At 58.1% G+C, this 25524-nt stretch overlaps 10 protein-coding genes across 10 annotated transcripts; 4 read left to right on the top strand and 6 right to left on the bottom strand.

Moving 5' to 3' along the window:
• Positions 1–90: 90 nt before the first annotated feature.
• P884DRAFT_236755 (uncharacterized protein) lies at positions 91–2583 on the top strand. The gene has a single exon (XM_069440009.1). The coding sequence runs from the start codon at positions 423–425 to the stop codon at positions 2262–2264; it is 1842 nt and encodes a 613-aa protein (XP_069300383.1). The 5' UTR covers positions 91–422; the 3' UTR covers positions 2265–2583.
• A 2-nt stretch (positions 2584–2585) lies between these two features.
• P884DRAFT_255195 (uncharacterized protein) lies at positions 2586–3930 on the bottom strand. Its single transcript, XM_069440968.1, has one exon. It carries the CDS (start codon positions 3666–3668, stop codon positions 2736–2738), a length of 933 nt encoding a protein of 310 aa, XP_069300382.1. The 5' UTR covers positions 3669–3930; the 3' UTR covers positions 2586–2735.
• Positions 3931–5280: 1350 nt separating this feature from the next.
• On the top strand, positions 5281–6681 carry P884DRAFT_75251 (uncharacterized protein). Its single transcript, XM_069446064.1, has 3 exons — positions 5281–5644; positions 5796–5891; positions 5969–6681. The coding sequence occupies exons 1-3, from the start codon at positions 5394–5396 to the stop codon at positions 6492–6494; spliced, it is 873 nt and encodes a 290-aa protein (XP_069300381.1). The 5' UTR covers positions 5281–5393; the 3' UTR covers positions 6495–6681.
• A 223-nt stretch (positions 6682–6904) lies between these two features.
• Positions 6905–8429, bottom strand: P884DRAFT_217164 (uracil-DNA glycosylase-like protein; the record flags this gene model as incomplete). The annotated part of the gene is made up of 2 exons (XM_069439337.1): positions 7156–8429; positions 6905–7113 (listed from the first exon to the last, which is right to left on the bottom strand). Coding segments are annotated over exons 1-2 (1062 nt in total), but the record flags the coding sequence as incomplete, so codon positions are not given.
• A 701-nt stretch (positions 8430–9130) lies between these two features.
• Positions 9131–10689, top strand: P884DRAFT_192467 (nucleotide-diphospho-sugar transferase; the record flags this gene model as incomplete). The annotated part of the gene is made up of 2 exons (XM_069437678.1): positions 9131–10546; positions 10627–10689. 2 exons carry the CDS (start codon positions 9131–9133, stop codon positions 10687–10689), a joined length of 1479 nt encoding a protein of 492 aa, XP_069300379.1.
• A 487-nt stretch (positions 10690–11176) lies between these two features.
• Positions 11177–12402, bottom strand: P884DRAFT_236743 (uncharacterized protein). The gene is made up of 3 exons (XM_069440008.1): positions 12116–12402; positions 11832–11992; positions 11177–11567 (listed from the first exon to the last, which is right to left on the bottom strand). Exons 1-3 carry the CDS (start codon positions 12124–12126, stop codon positions 11224–11226), a joined length of 516 nt encoding a protein of 171 aa, XP_069300378.1. The 5' UTR covers positions 12127–12402; the 3' UTR covers positions 11177–11223.
• A 766-nt stretch (positions 12403–13168) lies between these two features.
• Positions 13169–14568, bottom strand: P884DRAFT_192770 (uncharacterized protein; the record flags this gene model as incomplete). The annotated part of the gene is made up of 2 exons (XM_069437699.1): positions 13169–14065; positions 14131–14568. 2 exons carry the CDS (start codon positions 14566–14568, stop codon positions 13169–13171), a joined length of 1335 nt encoding a protein of 444 aa, XP_069300377.1.
• A 1189-nt stretch (positions 14569–15757) lies between these two features.
• On the bottom strand, positions 15758–17115 carry P884DRAFT_255185 (uncharacterized protein). The gene has a single exon (XM_069440967.1). The coding sequence runs from the start codon at positions 16733–16735 to the stop codon at positions 16346–16348; it is 390 nt and encodes a 129-aa protein (XP_069300376.1). The 5' UTR covers positions 16736–17115; the 3' UTR covers positions 15758–16345.
• A 1934-nt stretch (positions 17116–19049) lies between these two features.
• P884DRAFT_274993 (glycoside hydrolase family 18 protein) lies at positions 19050–20373 on the top strand (the record flags this gene model as incomplete). Its single annotated transcript, XM_069442795.1, has 4 exons — positions 19050–19211; positions 19269–19500; positions 19578–20149; positions 20284–20373. The coding sequence occupies 4 exons, from the start codon at positions 19050–19052 to the stop codon at positions 20371–20373; spliced, it is 1056 nt and encodes a 351-aa protein (XP_069300375.1).
• Positions 20374–22092: 1719 nt separating this feature from the next.
• Positions 22093–25307, bottom strand: P884DRAFT_192841 (glycosyltransferase family 90 protein; the record flags this gene model as incomplete). The annotated part of the gene is made up of 5 exons (XM_069437705.1): positions 22093–24639; positions 24704–24858; positions 24954–25058; positions 25141–25196; positions 25282–25307. The coding sequence occupies 5 exons, from the start codon at positions 25305–25307 to the stop codon at positions 22093–22095; spliced, it is 2889 nt and encodes a 962-aa protein (XP_069300374.1).
• Between the last annotated feature and the right edge of the window lie 217 nt (positions 25308–25524).

Below are 25524 nucleotides of genomic sequence, written 5' to 3'. Positions count from 1 at the left end.
CCTGACATACTAGCCCCACACAGAACTCAATCGTCAACCTGTCAAAGCTACCGCAAGTATGCGGCATTGCGTCACAGCTCCAAAATCCATTGATTCCCCATCCCATGCCCATTCACTTGCAGCACCGTGGTTCGATAACTAACCCCCCCAACTGCCCGCCCTCCTCGCACCTCGAACCTCGCACCTCCCCTAGCATGATCGCTCCGCTCGTTAACACCCAGCGGATGAGAGTGCAGCTGCCGCATCGGCAATTCCAACCCGCTGCTTCGACCCGACTTCGCCGAACGCTCCCGAGGATTCACGGCCGCAGATAAATAAGAGGAAGAAACAGGAACAGAAACAGAAACAGAAACAGGAACAGGAACAGAAACGAAGCAGAACAGAACAAACCATACGTCTAGACCCAGACAACCAAAGACAAGATGGCGTCGGAAGGTCTGCTACAGACCAGTCTGATCTGGGTCGCGTACGCCGTCGCCGTCGTCCTCGTTCTCATCGTCTCCGTTATCACCACCCTCACCTGGCAGACGCCGCACGAGCGATCCGTCGCCGTCAGCACCGTCTCCGTCCTCAGCCTGACCGCCCTCCTCGCCACCGTCTTCCTCCTCCCCGTCGACATTGCGCTCGTCTCGTCTACCTCCTCTGCCCACCTTGGCGCCAAGAAGGACTGGGCCACGCCCGAGCGCGTCGAGGGCATCCTCCTGACGCTCAGGATCGTCTACTACACGCTCTACACCCTCGATGCGCTGCTGTGCCTGGTCGTCATCCCCTTCACCTACTTCTGGTACGAGGAATACGATGAGGTCGAGGAGGAGGAGGGAACCAGCAGCCCGGCCAACCGCCTGTGGCGGGCCTTCAAGTACACTCTCGGCTTCGTCTTCCTCGTCGTCGTCCTCTTCCTCATCGGCTTCTTCGTGCCCGCCGCCGGCAAAGACGCGGGGAGGCACATGGACCTGGACTACTTCAAGCGCCTGCTCGCCGAGAACAACGGGGAGAAGGCGCTCACCTTCGGCGTCGGCCTGCTCATGACCCTGGGCACCCTGCTCTACGTCGTCTACACCGGCTCCGGCCTCGCCCTCCTCCCCATCTCGTTCATCAAGTCGGCCCCGTCCATCTCGGCGCCGCAGCTCTCGGCGACGACGGCGTCCGCCCTCGAGCGCAACCGCGAGCTCCAGCGGCAGCTCGAGATGCGCAACGCCGGCCGCCCCGGCGGCATGTCGCAGAAGGACAGGAGGGAGATGGACGCGCTCCTGCGCGAGGAGCGGACCCTCGTCCGCCGCGAGCGGCTGGCGGCCGAGGCGCGCGGCGACGGCCGCGGCCGCATCTACCGGGCCTGGACCAAGGCACAGGCCGTCTTCCGCCCGCTCAAGCTCCTGGGCGGCATCCTGCTGCTGCTCGTCGCCCTGCTCGTCTGGGTGTCGATGCTCATCACGGCCATCGACAAGGCCGCCAACTCGGTCTGCAAGCAGCACTGCGGCTACATCCTCGGCCACCTCAACGTCTTCCAGCCGGCCAACTGGATCCTCGTCCAGGCCGCCCGCGTCTTCCCCGTCGACTACGTCCTCACCGCCCTCCTGGTCCTCCTCTTCTTCAGCAGCTCCGTCACGGGCCTGGCCGCCGTCGGCATCCGCTTCCTGTGGGTGCGCGTCTTCCAGCTCAAGAAGGGCCGCACCGCGCCCCAGGCCCTCCTCGTCGCCACCGTCCTCCTGGCCCTCACCGTCCTGGCCATCGACTACGACGTCGCCATGCTCGTCGCCCCGCAGTACGCCACCTACGGCACCCAGACCTTCTGCATCGCCAGCGGCAGCGGCAGCGGCGTCGTCGTCCCCTCGCGGGCGGACTGCCGCGGCCACCCGGACATGGTGCGCCCCTGCTCCGAGCTGGCGCGCGAGCCCTCCGCCCGCGACGTGTGCACGCCCACCGTCGTGTCGACCTTCCTGAACCGCGTCACCCTCGGCTGGCCCGTCTTCGGCGCCGTCGCCTTCTGGGCCCAGTTCGCCTTCCTCGCCGTCTTCCTCGTCGTCTTCGCCACCAGCCTCTTCCGCACCCCGAGGCTCAGCCTCAGCGAGCTCGACGAGGAGGCCGAGGTCGACGAGGAGGAGGGCCTCCTGGCCAGCACGCGCCGGCGCTTCGGCGCCACGTGGGGCGACATCACTGGCCGGGCGAGGGGGACAGCCGGCGCTGGCGGCCAGAATGAGGAAGGAGGAGGTGGTTACGGCACGGTGGGGAGCGGGAATGGCACCGGTTCCGGATCAAGGACGTAAAAGGGTAGGGTAGGGCTACGGTAGGGGGTATCGTTGGCGGTAATGGTAATGGAATATGAGAGGGGAAGGAAACGAAAGGGAACCAAGATTGTAACACACTTCGGTTCGGACATGGTAGTACAAGGTAAGATGTGGCAGAGTCTTGATGGCTCTGCAACGGGCTGGTTAACGGACTTGGTTTGATGTGCAAGTCCCGAACTGATATTTTTTTCTTGCTTTTTTTTTTTCTTTTCTCTCTACTGGACTGGACAAGAATGGGAAGGATTGGTCAAAAGAGTTCGGATGGGCTTGGCGGCTTTCTGTCATCTGTTGGCGTCAGAAGCGTACTATACATATATTCATATCTGGCGAATACGTTCGTCTATGATGGATTGAACCGGGAGGCCTCCCAATATCGTAGAACAAGTGCGGTGAACCACCCATAACCGACCCGGGGATGCATGATGCATGTAGCCAAGTCTCGGAAAACATTTATCGAGGAGCGTTCCTCTCGAGCTTCGCCCACTGATGGCCACGTTCGTCGTAGCCGGCAGAGGGTCCCACGTGCATCTCCTTCCAGCAGCGGGCGCAGTAGACGTCGTTGTCGCACCCGATACACCTAATCGCCGCGTCCTCGAGGCACACGATGCACCACGTCTTTTGGTCCTCGTCAGAGTACCTGCTGGGTCGCAGGAGGTTCTTGCCAACCGGCACCGATGACGACTGGCCGTGGCGGTCTTGAGGACGGAACGTCGGCGCCGACGGCAGCCCGAGCGCGTCGAGAGACCCAAATCCGCGCAGGGACGCCAGGCGCGCCGAGATGTCCTTCTCGAAGTCGTCCCCGCCGCCGTCGGTTGCCATCGTCGTCGTCGTCGTCGTGGCCGGGTCGGGGAGCTGCGAGGGAACCGCGGGGAGGGTGAACGAGGGTTCGTCGCCGTCTCCGCCTCCGTCCTCGTCCCTGTCCCCAGGCCGGTCCGCGGCCCCGCGGGCGGGAGCTTGAAGACCCGCGCCTCTCTCGGCTTCCGCGCTCTCCACTTCACCAGGCTTTTGCTGGCAGTCTTCCGCGGGCTGGTTATCGTCCTCTTTGGCGAGCGTTGCTCCAGGCGGCGGGAGGGAGCGTAGCTCGTCGCGTATCTGCGAGAGCACCGTCTCGACGGCGCGCGTCATCTGCTCGCCGTCTGAATGGTCTGAGTCGTCGGCCGACGGCGGGTTGGAGCCCTGGGGAGTCGACGCCCCGGCGTCATGCTGCAGCGAGCGCAAGAGGTCAGACACCCTCTCTGCCTCGTCGTCTCGGCTTTGCCGAGGTGCCGGCTCTTCATCCTCGGCTGCGGCCAGTTCAAAGTCCTCGTCTGCTAGAGCCTCGAGAAGCTCGTCCACGGCCTCCTCATCGTCCACCTGCGAGTCGGCGATCTGATGGGAGAACATGTTTTGCTTGGGGCTTCGGTGACCCTTTGGAGATACCGATGATGGCTGAGTGCCCGCCTGATCTACGAGAGGCGATGCTGCTGTGCCGGCTCCATCGCGCACGGCGTCCGGTCTGCCTGGCTGCTGAGCGCGGCCCTGTGTCTGAGGAGCGCCTTCGCCGGGCTTCTCGCCGCTGGTCTGACTCCGGAGGACCCGTAGCCGAGCGGTCAAGGCATCTTCTTTCGACTCCGATCGGGTCCCTGGCCCAGTCGCACTTGCGGGGCTTTTTTAAACGTTTCTTAGCCCGATGTGTTCACAACAAGGCGGATAACGATGATAGTGGTGGTGAAGGTGATGGCGATCATGGTAGAATCTAAATGAATTGTTGTGGGTAGCATGTGGTAGACGGGGCAGTATTACTTTGCTGATTTGTCAAATGTGATGCTTGTGGGTTTGAGAGCATTCAGCCTATCCAGCAAGGATCGATCGCTGCTCGGCGGTTGTGAGGATGGCATGGTCGGGTGGACCGACAGAACCGTAGTCACACTGGGGTTTCTATCGCCCGCAGAGACATGGAGATACTGCTGTGCGAAGCTGTCCGCAGGAACGAACAGGTGCCGCGGATCTTTGGGTGGGTCGGGACAGAAAACGGCTCGAATGATATGGGGTCGCCCGGTGATGAATTAATGACTGGGAGGGATTGATGGCAACGATCATGTCGGTCAGGCAGACTGCAAGGCAATGCTTTCTTACATGCACCGTGACGCCTTACTACACACTGAAGTACGGAACCGTGTGCTATTTGTTATGTAACGTTCGGCGTATTTAGGCTAGTGTATGTATGTCACTCTGCCAGCGACCGCGCTACGGAATCCACTAACTGCGCACAGCCTCAGTGGCCCGTTACATACCACTAGATAATTAGCCACCTAGGTTGCGGAGATCTTGTGCTAAGTTGGGCGTTCGCAACTGCATCCACAAACGGCACACCGGACCCTTCCAATCCAGCATGTGTAACTTCCTTGTATAGAGACCGTATACTAGCTCCATCAGGAAGCTGCAGCCATGGAAACGGACATGTTCCGAGGGAATAACAACGAAGTAAATTACCCGAGTTGAGTTTAGGTACCTACTACGGCTTCAGACGAACAACTTAACCCGGTAGCCGAAGGTGCGGTTTCTTCAATCCCAGCAGGTTAGAACAGGCTGCTTTCGGGTCATTCTTGAGTCGAAAAGTGAGGGTCTCCTTGTACGGAGTTTTCGGGTAACGCTGCCTTGGCAGGAGAAAGCCGGTCCACGAAGGCATGCCATCATCGGCGACGTGAAAGTACGCCACGGGGTCTCTTGGCATACGACTTAACCCATTTCTTCGTGGTGACAGTCCGCTTAGCGGTGGCCCCAGCCACCAAATGTTTCCCTACTTGGGCAGTTGATGACAATTCAATCGCCGCAGGTTGTATATCAAAGCCGGGTCCCCGTCTTCTGCCGCATCCGGGCCCCGTCTTCCTTGACTCTTTGAAACCTACGTACTCCGTACTACCACAGCGCCACCTAGTCGCGCTTAGGGAATTTCGCCCGCGCACATCTGCATCTCGCCTCCCCATCCGAAGGCACCTTACAGAGCTCAGAGTTCTTTCCTAGGTAGTAACATACCACTACCTCAGGCACTCACCTCCCCACCCACCTTCCCAAGGTGGTACCTAATCCGGTCACGCCACCGACTCAATTTCAATCCACACACCAAACATGAGACTCACGTCCTTGTTCCTCGCGGCGGCACTCCTCAGCGACACGGCCCTCGGCGCCCTCGGCGCGCCGCCTCCCGTGGACCTTGCGAAGCCCCAGTCGGTGCAGATTCATGAGCGCGACGAGGCGGCGCCCGAGGAGCTCTGGAAGCGCAAGGGCGGCGGAGGCGGCGGCGGTCGCGGAGGCGGAGGTGGCGGTCGCGGCGGAAGCAGCGGTAGTGGTGGCGGGCGCGGATCATCCGGATCGGGATCGTAAGTTCTGTTTATTTATTTATTTATTTATTTATTTTATTTTCTTTCTGCCCCTACTCTCGCGCCGGCCGTGGGACGGCTCAGGCCTACTCCATCAACGGTGTGCTCCCCTTGTTTCTGAGCCGGTGGTGACCGTGGAGTAAGCGAGCAGAGACAGAGGCGGTTCGAGCTCGGGCGGGGGGTCTAGCTCCTCCCGCGGCGGCTCCAACCGAGGCGGCTCCGGTAGCGGATCATCTTCGTCAGGCCGGTGTGTTTGACTGCTTCTCCGTTGGTTCAGCATGTTTTGATTTCAAACGGCCGCTAACGTAGGTCTCTACAATAAAGAAACCCTTCTCGTCCCGTCCCGGCACCGGCCTACGGCGGCGGCAGATTCTACGGCGGCGGCGCGGCCACGCCCTACCGGGCCGGCAGCCGGTCGCCGTCGGGCATCGTCCCCGTCTTCTTTGCGGCCAGCGCCCTCGCCTTCTGGCCGGGCCTGTGGCTCTACGGCGCCCACATCTACCGCTTTGACGACGAGTATGAGTTCTTCAACGTGACGTCGCAGCGCACCGAGTCCAAGCCGGTCGAGTGCGCCTGCGCGTCGAACGCCGACTGCGGCTGCGACGAGAACCGCGACAAGGACTACCTCGACGACCTGATCGGCAACGGCAGCTACGCCGCCCTCAACAAGACGCTCGTCAACGTCGCCGACGTGAACGGCACCAGCACGATCCTCGTCAACGGCACCCTCCCCGACGGCACCGCCGCCGCCGCCGGGAACGCCGCCGGGGGTGGCTTGCGCGCTCTGCTGCACCACGCCGGATGGTGGCCCGTCGTCGCCACCGTTTGCGCTATCGTCCTGACGGCGTAGAAGGGCTGGCCTTGCACTTGGTTCGAGTTTTGCAAAGCTTTAAGAAATTTGTGTATATCCTCAATCGTTTTCTGACGGCGGCTTTTTGTCTTCCTTCTTCCGGTACTGGTTATACCCATGATAACGAGGCGTTTTTTAGGGGGTGGAGGGGGGAGTAGACGCAATGAGTGTTTATGACGGTCGGTGTGGCTCTATTGGGATAAGGCCGACCGCGAACCATTCTCCGCGACTTCCTGGAGCGCAGTAGGCAGATAGGTTACGTTAATGCTTCAACAAGTATGGTATGGCTGATGAACTTGTTCCCCTCGTGCGGTGTCTTATTTAATGGGAGGGAAAAGGCACGCTCAGCTTCAAACCGGCTCACTTTGAGTCACTTAGACCGCCGCGGTGTCTGTGGCTGCGGTGACCGCGACAGAATCACCAGCAGCTGCCCTCTCGGCCCTCCTCTTGACGACCCAGTCCCCCAGTTCTTTCCATATCTCCTCTTTCTCCTTGGGCTTCAGCGTCGCTGCCAGCCCGCTGGTGCTCGTCGCCACGAACACTCTTGCCCCTTTCCAATCCGGGTCGTACACGACCCCTTCTTCCTTCTCCTTCTCCTTCTCCTCCTCCTCCTCCTCTTCTTCTTCTTCCACCGGCCGCTGCGACCCGTCCCGGTCGAGACGGCCCATGTTCTCCCGCTCGTCCTGCCAGCCGTAGCGGAACTCTGCGGGCCGGATGGGCCGGCCGTGGCGGACGCGCCAGACGCTCTCCCAGATGCTCTTGCCGACGAGGCAGACGGCCTCGGGCCGCCAGCGGCGGATCTTGGCCTCGAGGACGGCGACGCCGGCGTCCATCTCGGCGCGGCTCAGCTCGGCGCCGTTGCGGCTGGGGCGCGCGACGATGTTGGTCAGCCCCAGGGCGTACCGCGCCGGCAGCTGGCGGTCCTCGGCGGGCGCGCACAGCCGCGGCGTCACGCCCGACGAGTGCAGCAGCCGCCAGAAGAGGTTGGTCGGGTGCGCGTACGCGTGGCCCGTCCGCGCCGTCTCGACGCCCGGGTTCAGCCCGACGAAGAGCACCAGCAGGTTCGGCGCCAGCGCGTCCGGCAGGCCCGGTAAGTGGGCGTATGCCGACGGCGGCGCGTAGGTGGAGGGGACCCGGGCCCGCTTGGACCTGTTGTTGCGGGAAGGGGACCTGGTTACGGTTACTGTTGCTGTTGCTGTTGCTGTTGCCGTGGCGCTGATGGTAATGGTGGTGCTGGTGGCCGCCGGGGTAGTAGATGGCGAGGAGGTGTCCTCCTCCTTGAGATCGTCCTCATCGGGAGGGTCCGCTTTGCGCTTGGACGGGGAGCGCGAGGCCCGCCGTGGCGGCGGCACCGGGAGTGCTGCGGCCGATGATGAAGAAGACGCTGACGAGAGGCGCGGGCTCCGCCGTAGCCCGGCAGTCGCGAAACCGGCTTTGAACATGAAGCTCTCGAGTTGCAGGCGGCCTTGGAAAGTCGGCGGCGGGCGGGTGTCCTCCGTAATATCCGCGCCCATCGTCTTCCCCCGGCGGCTGAGTTGTGGTTGAATCGTGAGAGTCTAATCCGTAGAAGCTGATGTTGGCTGTTTTCCTCGGGACCAAACGAGCACAAAGCAAGAGCTTCTCGGCCTCTTGTCAATCGGGTGAGGAGAAGCAGCGGTGACTAGATATTAATGTCAAAACCATCGCTTTCCCAACTCTTTTTTTCCTCGGCAGGGATGATCGTTCAATGTGGCTGCCGTCTTAATCCGCCCCTCGGCCTCTGGGGCTTGCAGTGGCAACTCAGAGGCAGCAAATGCGCCAAACTCAACTAGCGCAGCATTCCGCGTTGATGTTTCCACCAGTTTACTGACTTGTCTTGGAGAATTGAGCACTTGGCCCGTCCTCTACGTTAGACCCCTTAAACTTGTGGTCGTGTGGAAATCTTGACTAGAGTTGAGAGCCGGAAAGATGCTTGGAGGGAAGTTGCGGGAAACGTGCGATGAATGCGCGGTCCCGGCAGTTCAGACCGCCCCTGCCATCTCAGCGAATAGGACCCCGAACCTGCTGCAGGTGGTGGGGACCTGTCGGTCTTCCGTGGGGCCGAGATGCTCGCAGCAGGGGACGTGGCGCCGGCACGGCGCTGACTGCGGGGCACCGTCCGCATTTAACTAACTACGGATGTCGCTATCAAAAGAACTGGCTCACCGCCTTTCTGCACGGACCATGCAAGGTCATTAAAGTTTTAGAAGGTATCTTCACTAACAATCGGCCACGGTGCCTAGGCTTTAGTGGCTATAGTGCTTTGCCCCACTGTACTTTATGTTGCTTTTAGCGGTTTCATTCTGCCGGTCAAATTTGGCGGTGAGCCAGTTCTTTTGGTAGCGACATCCGTATAGCATGTTCTAAGTGGGCTGTGGTTGCTGGGCATTCGTATCGAACGGGAGTGTTGTCTGGACTCCTTACCTCGTCTTGTTGGGCTTCAAAAGGATTCCGCTGGCCGAAAAGGTTGTGTTCTCTTGTTGACTGTTGACAGTAATTTTCTCCCTCTTTCTCTACCTCCCTCGGAGCATCGCCAATCTTTCTTTTTTCTTTTCCCAACCCCGATTGCAACGCATCAAATCGTTCGATTTGTTCCTTGTCAATTCCTTCTCCGCACCATGGCTTCAGTCCAAAATGCCCCGCAGGAGCCAACAGCGCAGCAGCTGTCCGAGCTCAAGGAGAAGTACACGCTCGCCGGACAGAGCCAAGTGTTCACCTTTTACGACTCGCTCTCGAGCGCCGAGAAGGCTGCACTGTACCAGCAACTCGGCCAGTTCGACCCCGCGTACATCAACACCATCGCCGCCAAAGCACTTGCCCCGCCCCAAGCCCAGGATGCCGCGCCGTCTCTCGAGCCGCTGCCGGACTCGGCCCGCGCGAGCATCATGGACTCGGCGCCCGCCGACATCGACCGCTGGTACTCGCAGGGTCTCGACCTGATCGCAGCCAACAAGGTCGGCGTCGTGCTCATGGCGGGCGGCCAGGGCACCCGGTTGGGCAGCTCCGAGCCCAAGGGCTGCTTCGACATCGGCCTGCCGTCCGCCAAGTCCCTGTTCCAGATCCAGGCCGAGCGCATCCGCAAAGTCGAACAGCTTGCCGCCAAGAAGGCCGGCACCGGCGCCGAGGTCACGGTCCCCTGGTACGTCATGACGTCCGGGCCGACTCGCGGCCCTACCGAGCGGTTCTTCAAGGAGCACAACTACTTTGGCCTCAAGCCCGAGAACGTCTTCATCTTCGAGCAGGGCGTCCTTCCTTGCATCTCCAACGACGGCAAGATCCTGCTCGAGAGCAAGGCCAAGGTGGCGGTTGCGCCCGACGGCAACGGCGGGCTCTACAACGCCCTCGTCGAGGCCAAGGTGCTGGACGACATGAAGAGGCGCGGCATCGAGCACATCCACGCCTACTGCGTGGACAACTGCCTCGTCAAGGTGGCCGATCCCGTCTTCATCGGCTTCTCGGCCTCTGCGGACGTCGACATCGCCACCAAGGTCGTGCGCAAGCGCAACGCGACCGAGAGCGTCGGCCTGATCGTCAGCAAGAACGGCCGGCCAGACGTGGTCGAGTATAGCGAGATCGACCCGCAGATCGCCGCCGAGGAGGACCCCCAGCAGCCCGGCGTGCTCAAGTTCCGCGCCGCCAACATTGTCAACCACTACTACTCCTTCCGCTTCCTCGAGAGCATCCCCACCTGGGTCAAGACGCTGCCGCACCACGTCGCCCGCAAGAAGATCCACTACGCCGATCTCGAGTCGGGCGAGACGATCAAGCCGGCCAAGCCCAACGGCATCAAGCTGGAGCAGTTCGTGTTTGACGTCTTCCCCAAGCTGGACCTGAGCAAGTTCGCCTGCCTGGAGGTCCGCCGCGAGGACGAGTTCAGCCCGCTCAAGAACGCCCGCGGCACCGGCGAGGACGACCCGGACACCAGCAAGCACGACATCATGGCCCAGGGCAAGCGCTGGCTGCAGGCGGCCGGCGCTACCGTGGTCAGCGAGGACCCCAACGCGGGTGTCGAAGTGAGCCCGTTGTTGAGCTACGTAAGTCCACTCTCGCTCTCGCCTTGTCAGGCCTGCCAATAATAGTGTGTGTCTTCATCGCTAACCGCTTTTTACTCTAGGGCGGCGAAGGTCTCGAGAGCGTTACTGGCAAGACCATCACGGCGCCTACACTCTTGGAATGAAATAGTAGTATGCCGACGGCGACAAGGGCGCTGGCGCGGGTGCCGGGACCCTTTTCTTGTTGCTCAAGCATCCCCGAATATCAAAAAAAAAAAAAAAAAAAAAAATAATTAATCGTGATAAGGAAAGAAAGAACTATAAAAGTTTACGGGCTAGAATCAGCCAGGGCATGATTGATGCACTTGGCCTAGTGTTTGCTTTGCTATCAGTGTCAATTCGACATCATCCCGTCCCACTCTCTACCGGTCTGCCTGAGATGACATTTTTTGAGTGGGAACGGCCATCGATTGATGGGTAATATGCTAAGCAGCGATAGTCTGCTTGCCATCTAGCATTCGAGTAGAGACGCAAACGCCCTTGCAACCCGTCTCACTGCCAGACCAGAAACTCCCGCTTTGGTCTATAATCCAGTACCCGAACACGTTTACAAAAGCATGAATGGAACTTTGCCCTCTTCCCTCCCTCCCTCTGCTAGCCTCTATCCTTCCTCCCCCCCTCCCTCTCTCTCTGCTCGAGCCTTTCCTTTCCTCTTCCTCTCAAGAGCTGTTCAGGTAGCTCAGGTAGCAGTTCCACCCGATGCTGATGACGTTGACGAAGAGCAGGCGGTGCTGGAGCGGGACGAGCTTGAAGTTGACCATCTGGACAAAGGGCCAGATGGCCCAGTTGGTCAGCAGCGCGTCCTTGTAGCTCCGCGCGAGCTTGTCGCGCGGCGAGCCGCCCTCGAGCACGGCCATGCTGCCCAGGAAGACGCCGATGAAGGTGGGCGCGAAGATGCCCTGGTCGCATGCCACGCGCGCCAGCATGGTCGCCGTCGGCGAGCGCAGGTTGACGTGCCGCGAGAGCAGCCGGAACCAGGTCGCTGCCGCGGGGCCGAAGACGACTATTTAAGTCTTTTAGTTAATCTATAAACTTTCTTTCTGGTTTTTCTTCTTCTTTTTTTTTCCTTTTTTTTCCTGTTCTGTTCTTTTCTTTTCTTCTTTTACCCCACTTTCAACACTTCCAATAGGAAAAGAGAAATAGAGAAAAGAAGAAAAAAAAGGAATCAAGAAAGAAGCGAGGTGGAAAAGTAAAAAAATTAAAAAAAAAAAAAAAAATCCCAATATGTCTGTTACGCTTGAGAATTCAAGAAATGCATCGAACATACCACCACCGTACAACGCCATGCGCCCGGTACGCGCCAGGTCGTGCTTTTCGACGCCCTTCTTGTCAACCAGCTGCTGCGCCGTTATGTCGCCGACGGCGAACAAGATCGACGTGGTGACGGCCTGGGTGAGGAGCGGCCGCGCCGCCAGGCGGGCTTGGTACCTTTTTGCATCGAAACCGCCGCGCGTTAGCCGTTGTTGGCCGGTGATCTTTGTGTGTGAGGGGAGGAAAGAGGGGGAAGGGGTGAGAAGAAGAAGGGGTAAGTGGTTGTTGGGTTTCTCTCACCATCGAAGCATCTTCTGTGGTTGGGGATTGTGAGTTGAGAACCGCGGTTCTCACTCACTTCTATTGACTGCGTAGAGAGGAGAGAGAGACAGACAGACAGACAGATGGAGGGAAAAAGAGTCCAATGAAGCAGCTCTCGAAGTGGTTTGGTTCTACAGGCGATCGAGGGGCTCAGTTGAGAGTCTCACAAGCTCTTCTTGAATTGGGTTTAGTTGCACCAAAATAGTGGTCAATTTGTCAGGTGTTGATTCCTGTCATCTCAGCAGGCTTTTTTTTTTTTTTTTTTTAGTCTACTCCGAACTCTTCTTACTGTCCTCGAACCCTGTCAAGATAGTTACTTGGTAATCACACAAGAAGTTCCTATCAGGATCCTTGATCGGCGTTCAACTCATTTCGCAGCCCAACTCTGTCTCGGCAAGGTTCGCTGCTCACGGGACCTGCTAAAACTGGGTCCCCAAACTTAAAATCGCAACTCCGACAGGGTACCTTCAGGGGCTTTCAGGTCTCGGCCCTTTGCTTGGCGGTGTGGCCGCTTTTTCGGCGTGGGGGTTTCTTCTAGTGTTTGGTTGTCAATCAGTTACTATCTCAACAACCTCCGCCATGTCTTTTTGACTCCTTTTCGAAGCCAATACCACTGATTCCCTGTACGGAATAACCCGTTTAGAACGAACTACCTCGTACTCCGTAGTCATATTGAAGAATCAATTGGTTATTATCTGAGAGAGGTACAAACACAACACATAGTTGATGGCCCTTTTTCGCTCACACACAACGTTGGAAAACCGGCTACTACTAGTACTAGTACCATACCAGCAAATAACCGATGCAGAAAAAGAGAGAGAAAAATGACCTCCATACTATGGCCTGCTTAGCAACCCTCATTTAAGTTGCTTCATACGCATACATCATGGCTCATCCTATTTTTTCTTCCCTTCTTCCCCCATCTCACTCACGAGCCCAGTCTCATCATGGGACTACCGCTTGCCACACTCCCAAGGCGGCCCGAGGCCCCCCCTCAGCCTCCGAATAACCATCCTTCTAGCTTCCCCCTCCCTATGGGTTCGAGAGCAGGTACTCAACCGCACCTTGGACGCTGCCGCCGCTGCGGCGCAACGCCGTCACGTTCCTGTCGAAGTCATAGAAGCCCATGTCGTTCAACTGGCGCAGCTGCTCGGCGTAGCGCTCCTCCGGTGGCCTATTGTCGGGCGGCGCCGCAGAAGCCGCGCCGGCTCCACCCAAGCCCAACAACTGCGCCATCTGCTGCAGGGCTTCCGGGGAGATGGGTGGCAGTCCAAAGGGATTGTTGGCGTTAGCGACCGGGGCGGCGCCGCCGAATAGCGCAGCGAACGGGTTGGCCGCCGGTTGGGTGGTGGTGCTGCCGGCCTGGCCCTGCGTGTTTGCGCCGGCCGCCGGGGCATCTCTGTTTTCCGTCGAAGAGGGGGACTGTGGCGGATTTGCAGGCGCCGCTTGCCCGGCCGCGCCCGGTGTGGCGGAGCCAAAGGCGGGTGGCATCATGCCCAGGAGGGAAGCGAGGGGAAACCCGGACGGGGCGTTGCCGGCATCCCCGGCGGCGCCGAACAGCGCCCGGAGAGGATCATCGTTGTTGTTGTTGTTGTTGTTGTTGCCCGTGGTCGCGGCATTTCCGCTCCCTGGCGCGTCGGCCGGCGTGTTGTCCGTAGCACCAGGGGCCGGGAAGGCGGAGCTGCCGCCGCCCTGTAATACTCTTCGCATTCTCGCCGCCATCCGGATTGCCTCCGGGTTTGTCATCATGTTTCGGAAGTAGGGCGACTGGAGCATCTCGCGCGCGTTGGGCATGGCGGCCAATGCCGGGTTCGTACGGATCATCATGTCGATGAAGTTGGGGTTGTTCAGAGCTTCGTTCATTGTCTGCGCGATCATCGGGTTGGAAAGCATATCGGCCAACTGGTCCTCGCTCGGCGGCGCGCCCATCTGCGACAAAAGGAGCGTGGGTCAGCAACTTGGTCCGCGGACAGCTGTGGTTATCGCTCACTTACCCCGCCGTCGGCGCCAAACAGGTCGGCGCTTGGCAAGTTGGCATGACCGGCAAACCGGGCGCCGGTGAGCCCGGCGAGAGGGTCGCCGGCAACGGAGCCCGCGGCCATGTTTTGGGGAACCGCGGCCGGAGTTGGAGTCGAGGATGAACCGCTGGCCGCGGGTTGCGCGTTGCTTCGGGCACTCTTGACCATGTGGATGGTGTTCATGTTCTTGATCTTGTAAACGCTCAGGGCATCCGAGTCTTTCATGATGCGGCCGGAGTAGATCAGCCGCTGCCTGTCGGCGGGGATGTCCTCGAAGTCGGCGCCGGCGAGCTTGTTCTTGAGATCGAGCACGGTTGCCGACTCGTCCATGGTGATTGTGTGCGTCTTGTCGTTGGAGCTCTTCACCTTGAAGGTGATTTGGGCGTCGCTGCCCGTCTCGTTGTTGTCTGCCATGGCTGCACACCAGGAGTGAGCGAGAAGCGGGTTGCGACGAGACGTGGGAGGGGTGGCGGGGCGAACGATCGTGTAATTACGGAGTAGAGAGGGTCGGTCGGGGTCCGGTCTGCGAGGTCGGACCGACGGCACAAACGATAATCGTCGCTGGAGTAACTTCTTCTCTCTTTTTTCTCTGCGATGCCCCGAATTGATCACTAGATACGGGATTCAGCTGGACGAGCGTTTGACGTCGGTTGCTTGAGGTCGAGTGGAACGTTAATGATGTGCGTGGAAGTGCCAAGACCGCCCACACACGGGCAGCTGTGGCCAACACTAATCTGTAGTAGTGTATGGATTAGATAAGACCTGCTATTGAAAGCTTGAAACATTGATACGGTCCTAACGACAAATAACTAAACGAGTGTAAATACGGATTACAAACTCCATCGCCTTCTAAAATATTTAATCCAGGTTTATTAGCAGCATATACCATATTTACGTGGACTCTCATGAGAAATACGGATACCTTACCTCATATCAGTTTCCGAAATGCCGACTCTCCTCCCAAGCATGCCTATCCTATTTGATCACACCGATGCTACCATGTCGCCAAAGCATGTAGATGATAATGTTCTCTTTCTCAACGCTCCAAGTTCCGTCATCCCTGACTGCTAGAGGTTGCTTCAGTAGGTTTTTATCCTGTGGCACATTCACTAGCAGTTATCCAGCACTTAACTGTTTACCTGCGGGTGTCTGTCGATTGCAGACAAACGCTGTTGGTGGCTCAGCTCAGCTTGCGTACATGGTCACCTGACCGAGGTCAGGTAGTTACCCCGTACCTCGATTTACATCCGCCTTCTGACTAAGTGAATGCGGTGCCCGCACCTGCCGTTGACGCTGAAAGCAAACAGTGAGGCATGGTCTCAGCCTGCTCGGTGAGTATTGCCATTACACATAGCGGCAGCGAAATACCTTACAGCCCGGCGCCTGCCGATTATCGCGTCGGAGACCCGATCGGACGAGCAAGGAAGTGACATCGCGGGTGCCGTGCTCCACCTGCCGCGGCACCGATCGGCCCACCAAAAAGAGCGCAAGGCCAGTTTCCGGTTGCCGATAGGGCTTCAGGACGGAACCACGCAGCCGTCTCCGAGGCTTGCGGAGGCAGCCGCAAAGCACTCCGTGGAACCGCGGCCAAGACACTTTGGCCCTCCATCGAGCCTCGCAATAATAGCCTTTGTCATTCGTCAATCGTTTGTTGCTCCCCGCCTCGTCTACGTTCTATGGAGCGAACCTTGACTCGTGCAAGGCCTCGTGCTTGGGTGTTCATACCCGTATGTACGTACATACATACATACCTGTAGTGTACGAACGGATTTGTATGTATTCCCAGCGCAAGCTGAAGCCGAGCATGACTGCCACTAAACTGGGGCTTCGAGGTTGTGAGGTCAGAGGGCGATGAGCAATTCAATCGCCTCAACCGCGTACCTACTTCGCCGAACAGAGCCCGAATCCCGAATGTTCATTACTAGGCTCTGACTTGACGCTGCTTATACACAAGAGTGCCCAACAACCAACATCCGATCGCTCTGACCCTTACTGCCAGCCCGGCCATGTTCGCTGTCGTGAATCATCGCGGCGGCAAAGATCCATGACCAGGCGAGGCGGGATAAGGACAGGCCTAACTGCGAGGGGGGGAAAACCGGTCATTGTCCGTTGCCGGTGTGATCATTCTCGGACACGTGGAAACTCGAGACAGGATGCTCGCGGTGTGCAAGACGGCGATATGGCTTCTTCTTTAGGACATTCTGTGCTGGCAATTGGGTTGGCTGCCCGGGCTAGCCTCATGCATGGCAGATGTGTTGCGCAAGCCTTGCAACCGCGGATCGAGCAGCCTCACCGGGCCGGAAAACGGGTCGGTGCCCAGCAGGGGCCGAGGGACCAACCAAGAAGGGCCTGACGAACCAAAATCCCGATCATCCTTGCTCTCCTTCCCTGGCACTCTACGAGGCTGCAAGACTGCTGTGGCCGTTTTGCAAACCACCAAGTACGGTGGCGTCAGGGGCGCAAGCACACTGGACCAAACAGATAACGGGAAGCGCATGGTGCGGGTAAAGGTCAGGCAATGGATGGCCCCCGATCCCCAGATGTCCACCGCGGGGTGATGGAGTTGTTCCTGCCCTATCATCGTCTCAGCACCCCTGCGTGGTTGTGGGTGGCTTGCAGAGCCAAGATTTGTCAGAGTGTCGCACCAAATTGGGCTGGCCGAAAAGCGCTCCTGTTGTCAGGCGGTCACCTGCCCTTCTCGACCGACATCTTGGCCGATCTATCGGAGGACCATCCGATAGCCAGTTGCACAAAGCGAAACGAGGCCGGGACTTCCCGGCCCCTCCTATCCGGATCCTCGTTCCACTGTTGAACGGAATTAAAATGGTTATATTTTTGGGGTGCGGGTAGTGGTAGGGGAGAGGGAGAAAAAGAAAAGGAAAAGAGGTGCAGGAATAGGGTATGTACTCCGTAGCATGCTTCGTGACAACGACCGAGTTGGAGTTGAGGGGCAAGAGCGGGGAGTGGAGGAGCGCGGGGTCGAAGGTGAGGGGCACGGAATTCTTCTGGAAGCTGACTTCAATTGCAAGCCCTAAACACCTGGGCATTAGGAACCACGCCATCCGTGGATTGCAGATTACATTATGAGAGCCAATTGAACTTGACACCAGACTGAAGACGAGGTTGCCATGTGGGCGCCACGGCGGAGTGTGAGTTGGCAGGGCAGTTCTGGCAGTCGCTACCCGCCCGAAGCACACGTGCCTACCTTGGCGTGTAAGTCAGGTATGTGTGTTCATACATCCGGTACCTAAGGTACCTTCCCTCAGGCATCTGGGCATTTGGGTCGAGGCCTATGATTCAGACAGAAGGAACAAAGCTCGCTGCGTTGGCAAGAGCCGTTCGTCATGCCGACAACAACCTGCAAGGGCTCTCTCTCTGGAGCAAGCTATCAACCCACCCAATCCTTTTCGACGCCACGCAGCTCGCCAGTGGATACAAACTGGCGAGAAGCAGAAACAGCCTCTATTTTCTCTTCTCATGGCTTAGCCCAATGAAAGATTTTGCGTGGCGCAGTCTCTGCCCGTCCACTTCCATTCCATTCTCTCTCCCTCTACCTCTCTCTGTTTCCTCTCTCCCTATCCCCTCCCTCGCTCTCCTCCCAGCCCAAGGTGAGTTTCATTAGGTAAGGCGTCATGTTTCAAGTTCATTCTCTGCGAGCACTGTGCCCCACGGTAATCCTCGGCATGTCAGACCCTCCCCATTGAGCCTTCGGGAACGACATTAGCATGCGCACACGAGAGTGTGTGTGAAAGCAAGACTGCGTAGGAGAAGAGCAGGTAGGGCCTGACAACGGGGAGACCCACGGTGGATTCGGTCGCTCTCACTCACCGACACGGTCGTCTCACATGGGCTCTTCTCACCCCGGTTTGGTCTCCATCGCCCCATAGGACCGAGGGTGACGCAGTCGAATCTGCAACGCTACGCTTAGCTGCTTTGGCCTACCCTCACCGCTGGGTTGGATACAGAGGGCTGATTGGGCGGCAACATGTTGAGGCACAACGGTAACGACACATGATGAGGATGCTCTCTGGGCAAGCATGACAACGTGCTCGACGGGCCCCTACAGCAGACACAGCACGCTTGACAGAGAGAGTCCACAGCTCATGGCCGCCCTCGGTCCTCTGAACCTTACGAACTGTCGGAGAGCCGAGTATCGAGGGGCGGCATTTCCAGCTCTGAATTGTTTCCACTCTCTCCGTTACATCCACATCTGCCTTGCTAGGGCCGCCAGTCATAAGGCGGCAGATTCGTTCGTTCGCCCCTTCAACCATACCAAACCAAACACACACACCCCTTCCCCACCACCAAAAAACGCACCCCGGCTGCATTACCCGGACAAGTCCCCGTTCGCGCCACGGCCCATTGTCTTCCGATGGGCTTGTTTTTTCTCATACGCCCCTGTCTTACCGTTGAGGGATCCGCTCTCGCAGATCAACTATGTTACTATATCATGCGGCTGCTCTCTTTCACTAGAACTTGAACCCACCGTTCGTCTCTGACTTTATGGCTCTTGCCTCCGGCTCTCGAGTCCTGGGAAGCCGCCTGAGTGGTTCACCCTTCATCCTCTTACGCTTCGTACATGTGTTTATCCACCGGCCAGAAGGGTATCAGGACGCAAATTTTGGTGATACTCTGCTGGCCCCCTCGTGCCCTTTTGGTGCCCGACCAGCACCTCGAACACATCAGTCGCAGCATGCGTTGGCACAAGCCCATTTCTGAGAGGAGGATGATAATCCCCGAGCGGCCGACCATATAAGGGCTTTCTGTCCGCACCTTCTCTGACTTCACTGTTTCTCTTCGTCCCAAGCCCGACCCCTGACTTCGGCACTCTACCAACAACCAACCGACTCTCTTCACTTCTTCATTCATTGACATCACCATCTGCCTCAGCCACCATGTCGTCTTCACAACGCAAGTCCCCTGTCATGTACACAAATGCTGTCTACTGGCCCAACTACCGGGTCTTCCATGGGGACTCGCCAGGCCAGCTGAACTACGGGTGCATCAACCGGGTCTACTATGCCTTTGCCACGGTTACGGCGAACGGAGGGGTGTTTGTGAGTACAATTGGATGCACCAATGCGCGGTCTGCAGCTTGCTCACTCGACGACTAGCTCAGTAACGAGGAGGCCGATGCCGAGGTAGCCTGTGACGGGGTCAAGGGAGCGCTGGGGTCTCTGATGCACCTCAAGCAGAAACATACCCATTTACAAGTCGTCTTGTCGATCGGCGGCGGCGCCTCGGCCGAAACGTTTCCCATCGTGGCGTCCAGTCCCATTCTCCGGGACAACTTTGCCCGCTCGGCGCGTGGCCTACTCGAAGCATCCGGCCTGAATGGCATTGACAGTAAGGGTCCCCGTGTCCGTCGGAGACCAACCGCCCAACTTCTTGATATTGTCGTCGTGGCTCTAATACGGGGCTAGTCGTCTGGGAGTATCCTTGCACACCGGAACAGGGAAGCGACTTCCTCGCGCTGGTCGCGGCGATCCGCATCTACCTCCCCGAGGAGCACTACCTGCTCACGGCTACCCTGCCGGCCGTCCGTGCGGTCCTCCAGAACATCGACCTCGGACAGGCGGCCGAGTACCTCGACACCATCAACTTGGCGGCGTACGACTTCTTCGGTCCCTGGTCGCACAAGAGCGGACACCAAGCGCAGCTGTACGCTATGAACAAGGACGAGCCATCGGGCGCGAGCGGCGTCCGGGACCTGATGTCGGCGGGCGTGCCGAGCCGTAAGATCCTCCTGGGAATCCCACTCTTTGGCCGCAGCTTCCTGCACGTTGCCGGGCCGGGACACAAGAACCGGGGCGCGGGCGGCGGCCCGGATGGCTCGTTTGAGTACTCCCAGCTGCCCCGAAAGGGGACTAAAGAGCAGGTGGACAAGCGGGCCGTGGCGGCGCAGTGCGTCGGCGGCGACGGCGGCTTCGTCTCGTACGACAACCCGGACACGGTCAGAATGAAGGCAGCGTTTTGCAAGCAGAAGAGGCTCGGAGTACGTGCTTTCTTTCTCCTTCTCCGACTTTTTTTTTAGATTTCTACTTCCTTTTGTTTGTTATAAGAAGTAAAAAAAAGAGAAAGAGAGGAAAAGGGAAAGAGAATGGCATGCTGACTTGTTCTGGCGTCTAGGGGCTCTTCTACTGGAGCGCGCCGAGCGACTCGAAGGATCCGAAACGGAGTCTTATCGCGACGGGGTTCAAGGCGCTACACAGCTCTTGAAAATCTCTTTTCCCCCCTTCCTTCCTCCTTTCCCTCTCTCGCATCGGGTTTGATATGACTTTTCCTTTGTGTCTGCACTCCCCATACAAGTAGAAAAGGCCTAAGAATTGTACGCAATGTACGAAGCGGATGACCGAGACGAGTTTCACATCATGTTTTGGATAAAGGTACGAAAAAAGACATTGGGAAGCCTGTTTAGAAAGGTTTCGGGTTATTGATCTTCTTTCTTTTTTTTTTCTCCCTTTTCATTTTCCTACTTCCTTACTCACTTTGAAGTAGAATAGATGGCAGCATAAGCAGGAAAGACATGTCAGGAAGCGACACAACGCGAGTTGTAGATAATGCGCATTCAATGGGACCGCGGTTGGTTTTTAGACGAAAGAATCAAGCAGGCGTCGCGAAATGAAGGATCTTGATATGGTTTGTTTTCCCTCCCCCTTTGAAGTCTGTCGGCTGGGCCATGAATGAGGTGTCTACTATGCGGTACTCAGAAATAACGAGAATGGAGTCAGCCTAATCATGGAAGTTATCCTCCGTCTGGTCTACGAAACGGGTCACGGAAGTTTAGGGATGACTGGCCGCTCTGTGAAGTGAGTATGTAATTACACGCTATGCTCGAGTCGTATAAACGTCTGAGGCCGGGTGCCCCAGGGGACCTTTCGAATAACAACGACAAAAGGAACATTGGCGGGAAAGAAAAGTAACAACAGCGATGTCGAGGTCCTCCTCTCTCTCCCTCTCTCTCCCTCTCTCTCCCTCTCTCTCCCTCCCCCTCCCTCCCTCCCTCTCTCTCTCTCTCTCTCTCTCTCTGTGTGTGTGTGTGTGTGCCATTGAGCCAGCGCCCAGGTCCGGGTCTGGAAATACGCCACGTCTACTTCGTGTCTGGCTTCGGTTCGGTGCCGTGCCGAGCGATCAATTGACATGCATTCATGATTGTCTCTTTTGTTGTCCTTTTTGGGTTCGGGTAGGGTTAACGTTACCGGTGTAAGGCTGAGTTACAAACCATAAAAGGGGAAGGGAGGGCTACGTCATGCCAGTTATGAGAGAAAAAAGGGAAAGGAAAAGGGGAAAGGGGGGGAGGGGGGGGGGAGGGAAAGAGGGTGGCCCGGAATTGGGGTTGGGCTGAAATGCGTCGCGGAGAGGGAGGGACCAGGGTCGGTTTGGCTAGTTGAGCAAGTGAGCAGAAGGGTTCTTTTTGTTCACTTGACAGCCTTGCGGATTGCTGCGTTCTTTGTACTACGACTGACTGGGTAACTTCGGTACTGTACATACACTAGACCTCAGGTAGGTATGTAACGAATCTGTACACTATGGTAAGCGAGGTCACCGGGGCGACGCCAACGTCAAACCCGAACCCTCGAGGTGCAACTGCAAGGAGCGCTCGATCGAGTCCCCTTCCCTTCACCTCCCCCCCGGATAGAACAATTCGGGATGGCGATGCTAAAGAACAAGGCTGCCGATACACGCGTAGAGAGCATGCAGGTCCAAATCAAGGCAGCGATGGGAATATGCGTAGCAGCCCATGTCTGCAAGGGACACTAGAAGCAACATGGGCCGGGTCGAGATTCAATAGGAGAACCCGGGGTTGAAGCGGGGGGATTATTATTAAGAACGCCGGCGCCCGATGTATTATTCTCTATATGTATATATGTTACTACTTAGTACCAAGTTATCCAAGGGAAGGGACGCCACCCGCCTCACTCAACTTCCACCCATTCGTTAGGTCAACACGAAGCCGATCTCGTCCCTGTTGTCGTCAATCACGCGGCCCCACTCGAGCAGCAGGCGGAACAGGTAGACCTCCATGTCCTCCCTCCGGATCGCCTTCTCGGCCCAGCGCTTCCCCTGCTCGGCGATCCACTGGGCGTCGTCCTGCCGCGGATACATGAGCACCTCCCGGCCGTTCAGCGTGCGCCCGTCCCGCTTCACCAGGCCAAAGAAGTAGGCCATGGTGCCGTGCAGCGCGTGGTACCGCACGTCGATGGGCACAAAGTGGATCCACGGCATCAGCCGCTCGCTGTACCACTCCCGGAAGATGGACGAGTAGAACGGGACGCTGTTCGACCGCAGCGTCCGCAGGAACTCGGGCGCGGGGCCGTCGTCCGTGTCGATGACCATGACGTACTTGTGCCGGAGGGGGTCATCGGCGGGGGGTTCGTCGGTGTTGATGTGAAACTCGGCGCTGATGGCCTTGCAGGACTCCTTGTTGTCACTGATTTTCTGCTTGTTTTTGTTATCGGTCTCGTCGTCACCGCTGTCCTTGCAGGCGGTGTAGCTGGAGAAGGCGACGTCCATGGGGAAGAGCTCGTTGATGTCCGCCGTCGGGACCTGCTCAAACATGAACCTGTCCTTGGTCGGGAGTAGTATCCTGGTCGTCTCCGACCGTGACGGGTTGTTGAGCATGTGGACGAGCCGCTCTTGATGGCCACCGCGGGCGAGCTCGTGGCTGGTGTCGTGGCGGTCCACCTTTCCGCGCCAAAACAGTCGCTTGTACTTTACCTTGAAGCCCTCGGTTCTCGGTTCGGGGGGCTCGCTAATCCGCCGCAGCGGGATGAGAATGTCACTGTAAACGCCCGTCTTTGCTCTGCTGAAGACGGGGAGCAACTCTTGGAGAGGTCGGAGCGGGGGCGGCGTCATGTGGAAGCCATGGAGGCGGAACAGGTCCGGCTGGTGGCAGATATCTTGGGATAGCGGCCAGTTGGTCAGGTACTGGCCCAGAGACTGCGGCCGGGCGCAAGATGTGCAGACGTCCCGGACGTCCCAGTGGGTGCCTGCCCGCCCCCTGCTTCCAGGCGGGCAGGCGAGGGCCGTCATCTCCCGGTAGGCTTCTACCGAGGTGGTGAAGCCGTCCGGGTTCGAAAGCTTCGGGCTTTCAGCCGCGGGTTGGGCGGCGGGAAGTTCGCCGAGCGGATTGGCGGCCTTGGGAAGAAGCTTGCTGACACCTTTCCGGGTTGCCGTCTTGCTGAGCCGCTGGACATCCTCCCACGGTGCGAGCACCCGTGGCCGCTCGTTCAGGTTGATGGCCAGCTCCATGTCCGGCAGATGTTCCGCAAAAGTGGTCACCAGCTCGACGAGATCTTCCATGACTGGCTTGTAAGGGCTCGAAGGGGGCAGATTATGCCGGGGCTTGCCGTTCTGTATCTGAAGAATAGCCATGCCGGGTTCGGCGGCAGCACGGCGAACACCTTCTCTTATCTTGGACGGAGCCATGCCCCAGAATGGGAGGAGGTCTTTCTCAATTTGCGGGAAATGGTCGAGGACGACTGAGTTCCGGTCCTTAGCAAAACCGTACCAAACATCAAACTTTGCGGGAGGGTCTCGGCCGTGGTGACGGTCTTTGTATTCCTCGACGGCAACGCGCAACGAATCGCTGACCGCCGCGTTGACCAGCCACCGGTCCGCCTCGGTCCGAGCATCGTACATGATCTTGGTTAGCGGGTGCTTCTCGGTGATTCGGAGTGCCTTGACGGGAGTGTAGATGGTGGCCACGATGGTGACGACGAGGAGAAGGAGGACGATAAAAGCGCGGTGCAAAAAAGCGATGGACCGGATGTCGTTTGTGTATAGGAGAGATGAGAAGCCGACGCAGACGAGCATCAAGCCGGCGTAGACGACCCCGGGCGCGACGTTCTCCCAGGTTCCCGTCAGAGCTGTCTTCCGGACTGCTTGCGTGAAGCCCAGGAGGAAGGTAAACAGTCCCACCAGGGACAGGGGGCTGCTTTCGGTAGCGAGAAGACTGGTTGATATGACGAAGATGGAGAAGGCGAGGCCGTCGACGACGACATCAAAGAGGTACAGCGAGTCAAGGCGTCGGAAGTCGTATCTCGCGGGAGTGTCGGGGAGGACGAGACGGGAGAACTGGTAGAGCAGGCCGGTGCCTACGGCGGCGAAAAGGAGGATCCCACTCAGGGTTCTCAGTCGGCTCTTGGTGGTTCTTGTCCAAGCAAGGATACGCCAGGCCACAATAATGATAGCAGTGTCGAGCAGCAGGCCAACCCATTGGAGGAAGACGACAGAGGCGCTGGCGTCCTTGCTCGAACAAAAGAAGGTCGACCGGGGATCGTTGGACGATACGAGATACGTGCCCACGGTGAGCATAGTGACGGCAAGGGTCAGGGACGCCTTCGACTCGCAGAACCAGGAGCCAAGGGCCTCATAGACAGTCATGCCGAAGTCGTGTGCCTCCCTGTCATCGTCACCGACACCAGACGGTGGCCCGCGGCCAGGGAGGAATTCGTATAGAAAGATCAAAAGAGGCAAAAAGGCCTGGTTGAGGTCAGAAGCCTGAACGGAAACAGCCAAGGCGAGCACGACCGGACGCGAGACTGACCTCGATTCCCTGCTTGGAGCATTGCAGGTCAAGCGACACTCGGTGGAAGATTTCCAAACGCAATATGATACAAACAACGAGCGCAGGCAAGAAGTATCTCCGTGGTTTCTTTGGTAAGTTGCTGCGTCTCGCCCTCAGCGGCGCCCGCTCATCGTCTGAGGTGGTAAGAGTTAGCACGTTGGCTTTTGTTTTAGAAGAACGAAAGAAAGTTACAAACAAGATACAAAAAGGTCTATATCAGAGTACTCACCGAACCTCCCGTTTGTGCCGGGGAGACAGACGGAGAAGAAGCAGGCTCCATACGACGATAATGCCCCGATGAGGAGGACAAGGAGGGACGAGGGCCGAGGTTGCTCTGTTATCTCACTCGAGGTCAGCAAATACCGAGCAAATAATGGCTGGGCTTGAGACCCGCGGGACGAGGGGATTCTTCTGACCGATGACCTGGTGGTCCTCTACGCTATGTGCGAGCCATGCAAAGGACGTGACGGCGCTAGGCGAGGGTCAGTTTCTGTTGTCATCGTGGGGTGTTGCATGCGTAATTGTTCAGGGGTGTCTCGGTCTTGGGGTCTCTTTACCTCAGCGCCGTCAACTGGTTGGCCATCGGGTGCCGTACCGATGGATGAAACCCGCACGCTAAATTACCACCTGTAGTTACCTTGAAGGTTGGTATTTCGAGTGCTCCCGTCAACGTCGAATGCCGCGGGTTTACCCGGCTGCTGCCACGGTCGGGAATACATTAACTCAATAAAGAGGAATCGTTTGGAAAGCTAGTAGTCCGAGACAAGCTCCCGGTTGGATGCTTGATGGAGAAAGGGATG

This window comes from Thermothelomyces heterothallicus (genome assembly GCF_042370625.1).
Source record: "Thermothelomyces heterothallicus CBS 202.75 unplaced genomic scaffold P884_scaffold_3, whole genome shotgun sequence".
Classification (NCBI taxonomy): domain Eukaryota; kingdom Fungi; phylum Ascomycota; class Sordariomycetes; order Sordariales; family Chaetomiaceae; genus Thermothelomyces; species Thermothelomyces heterothallicus.
The sequence above is the reverse complement of the archived record's forward strand: the minus strand, read 5'-3'. Positions and strand labels throughout refer to the sequence as shown.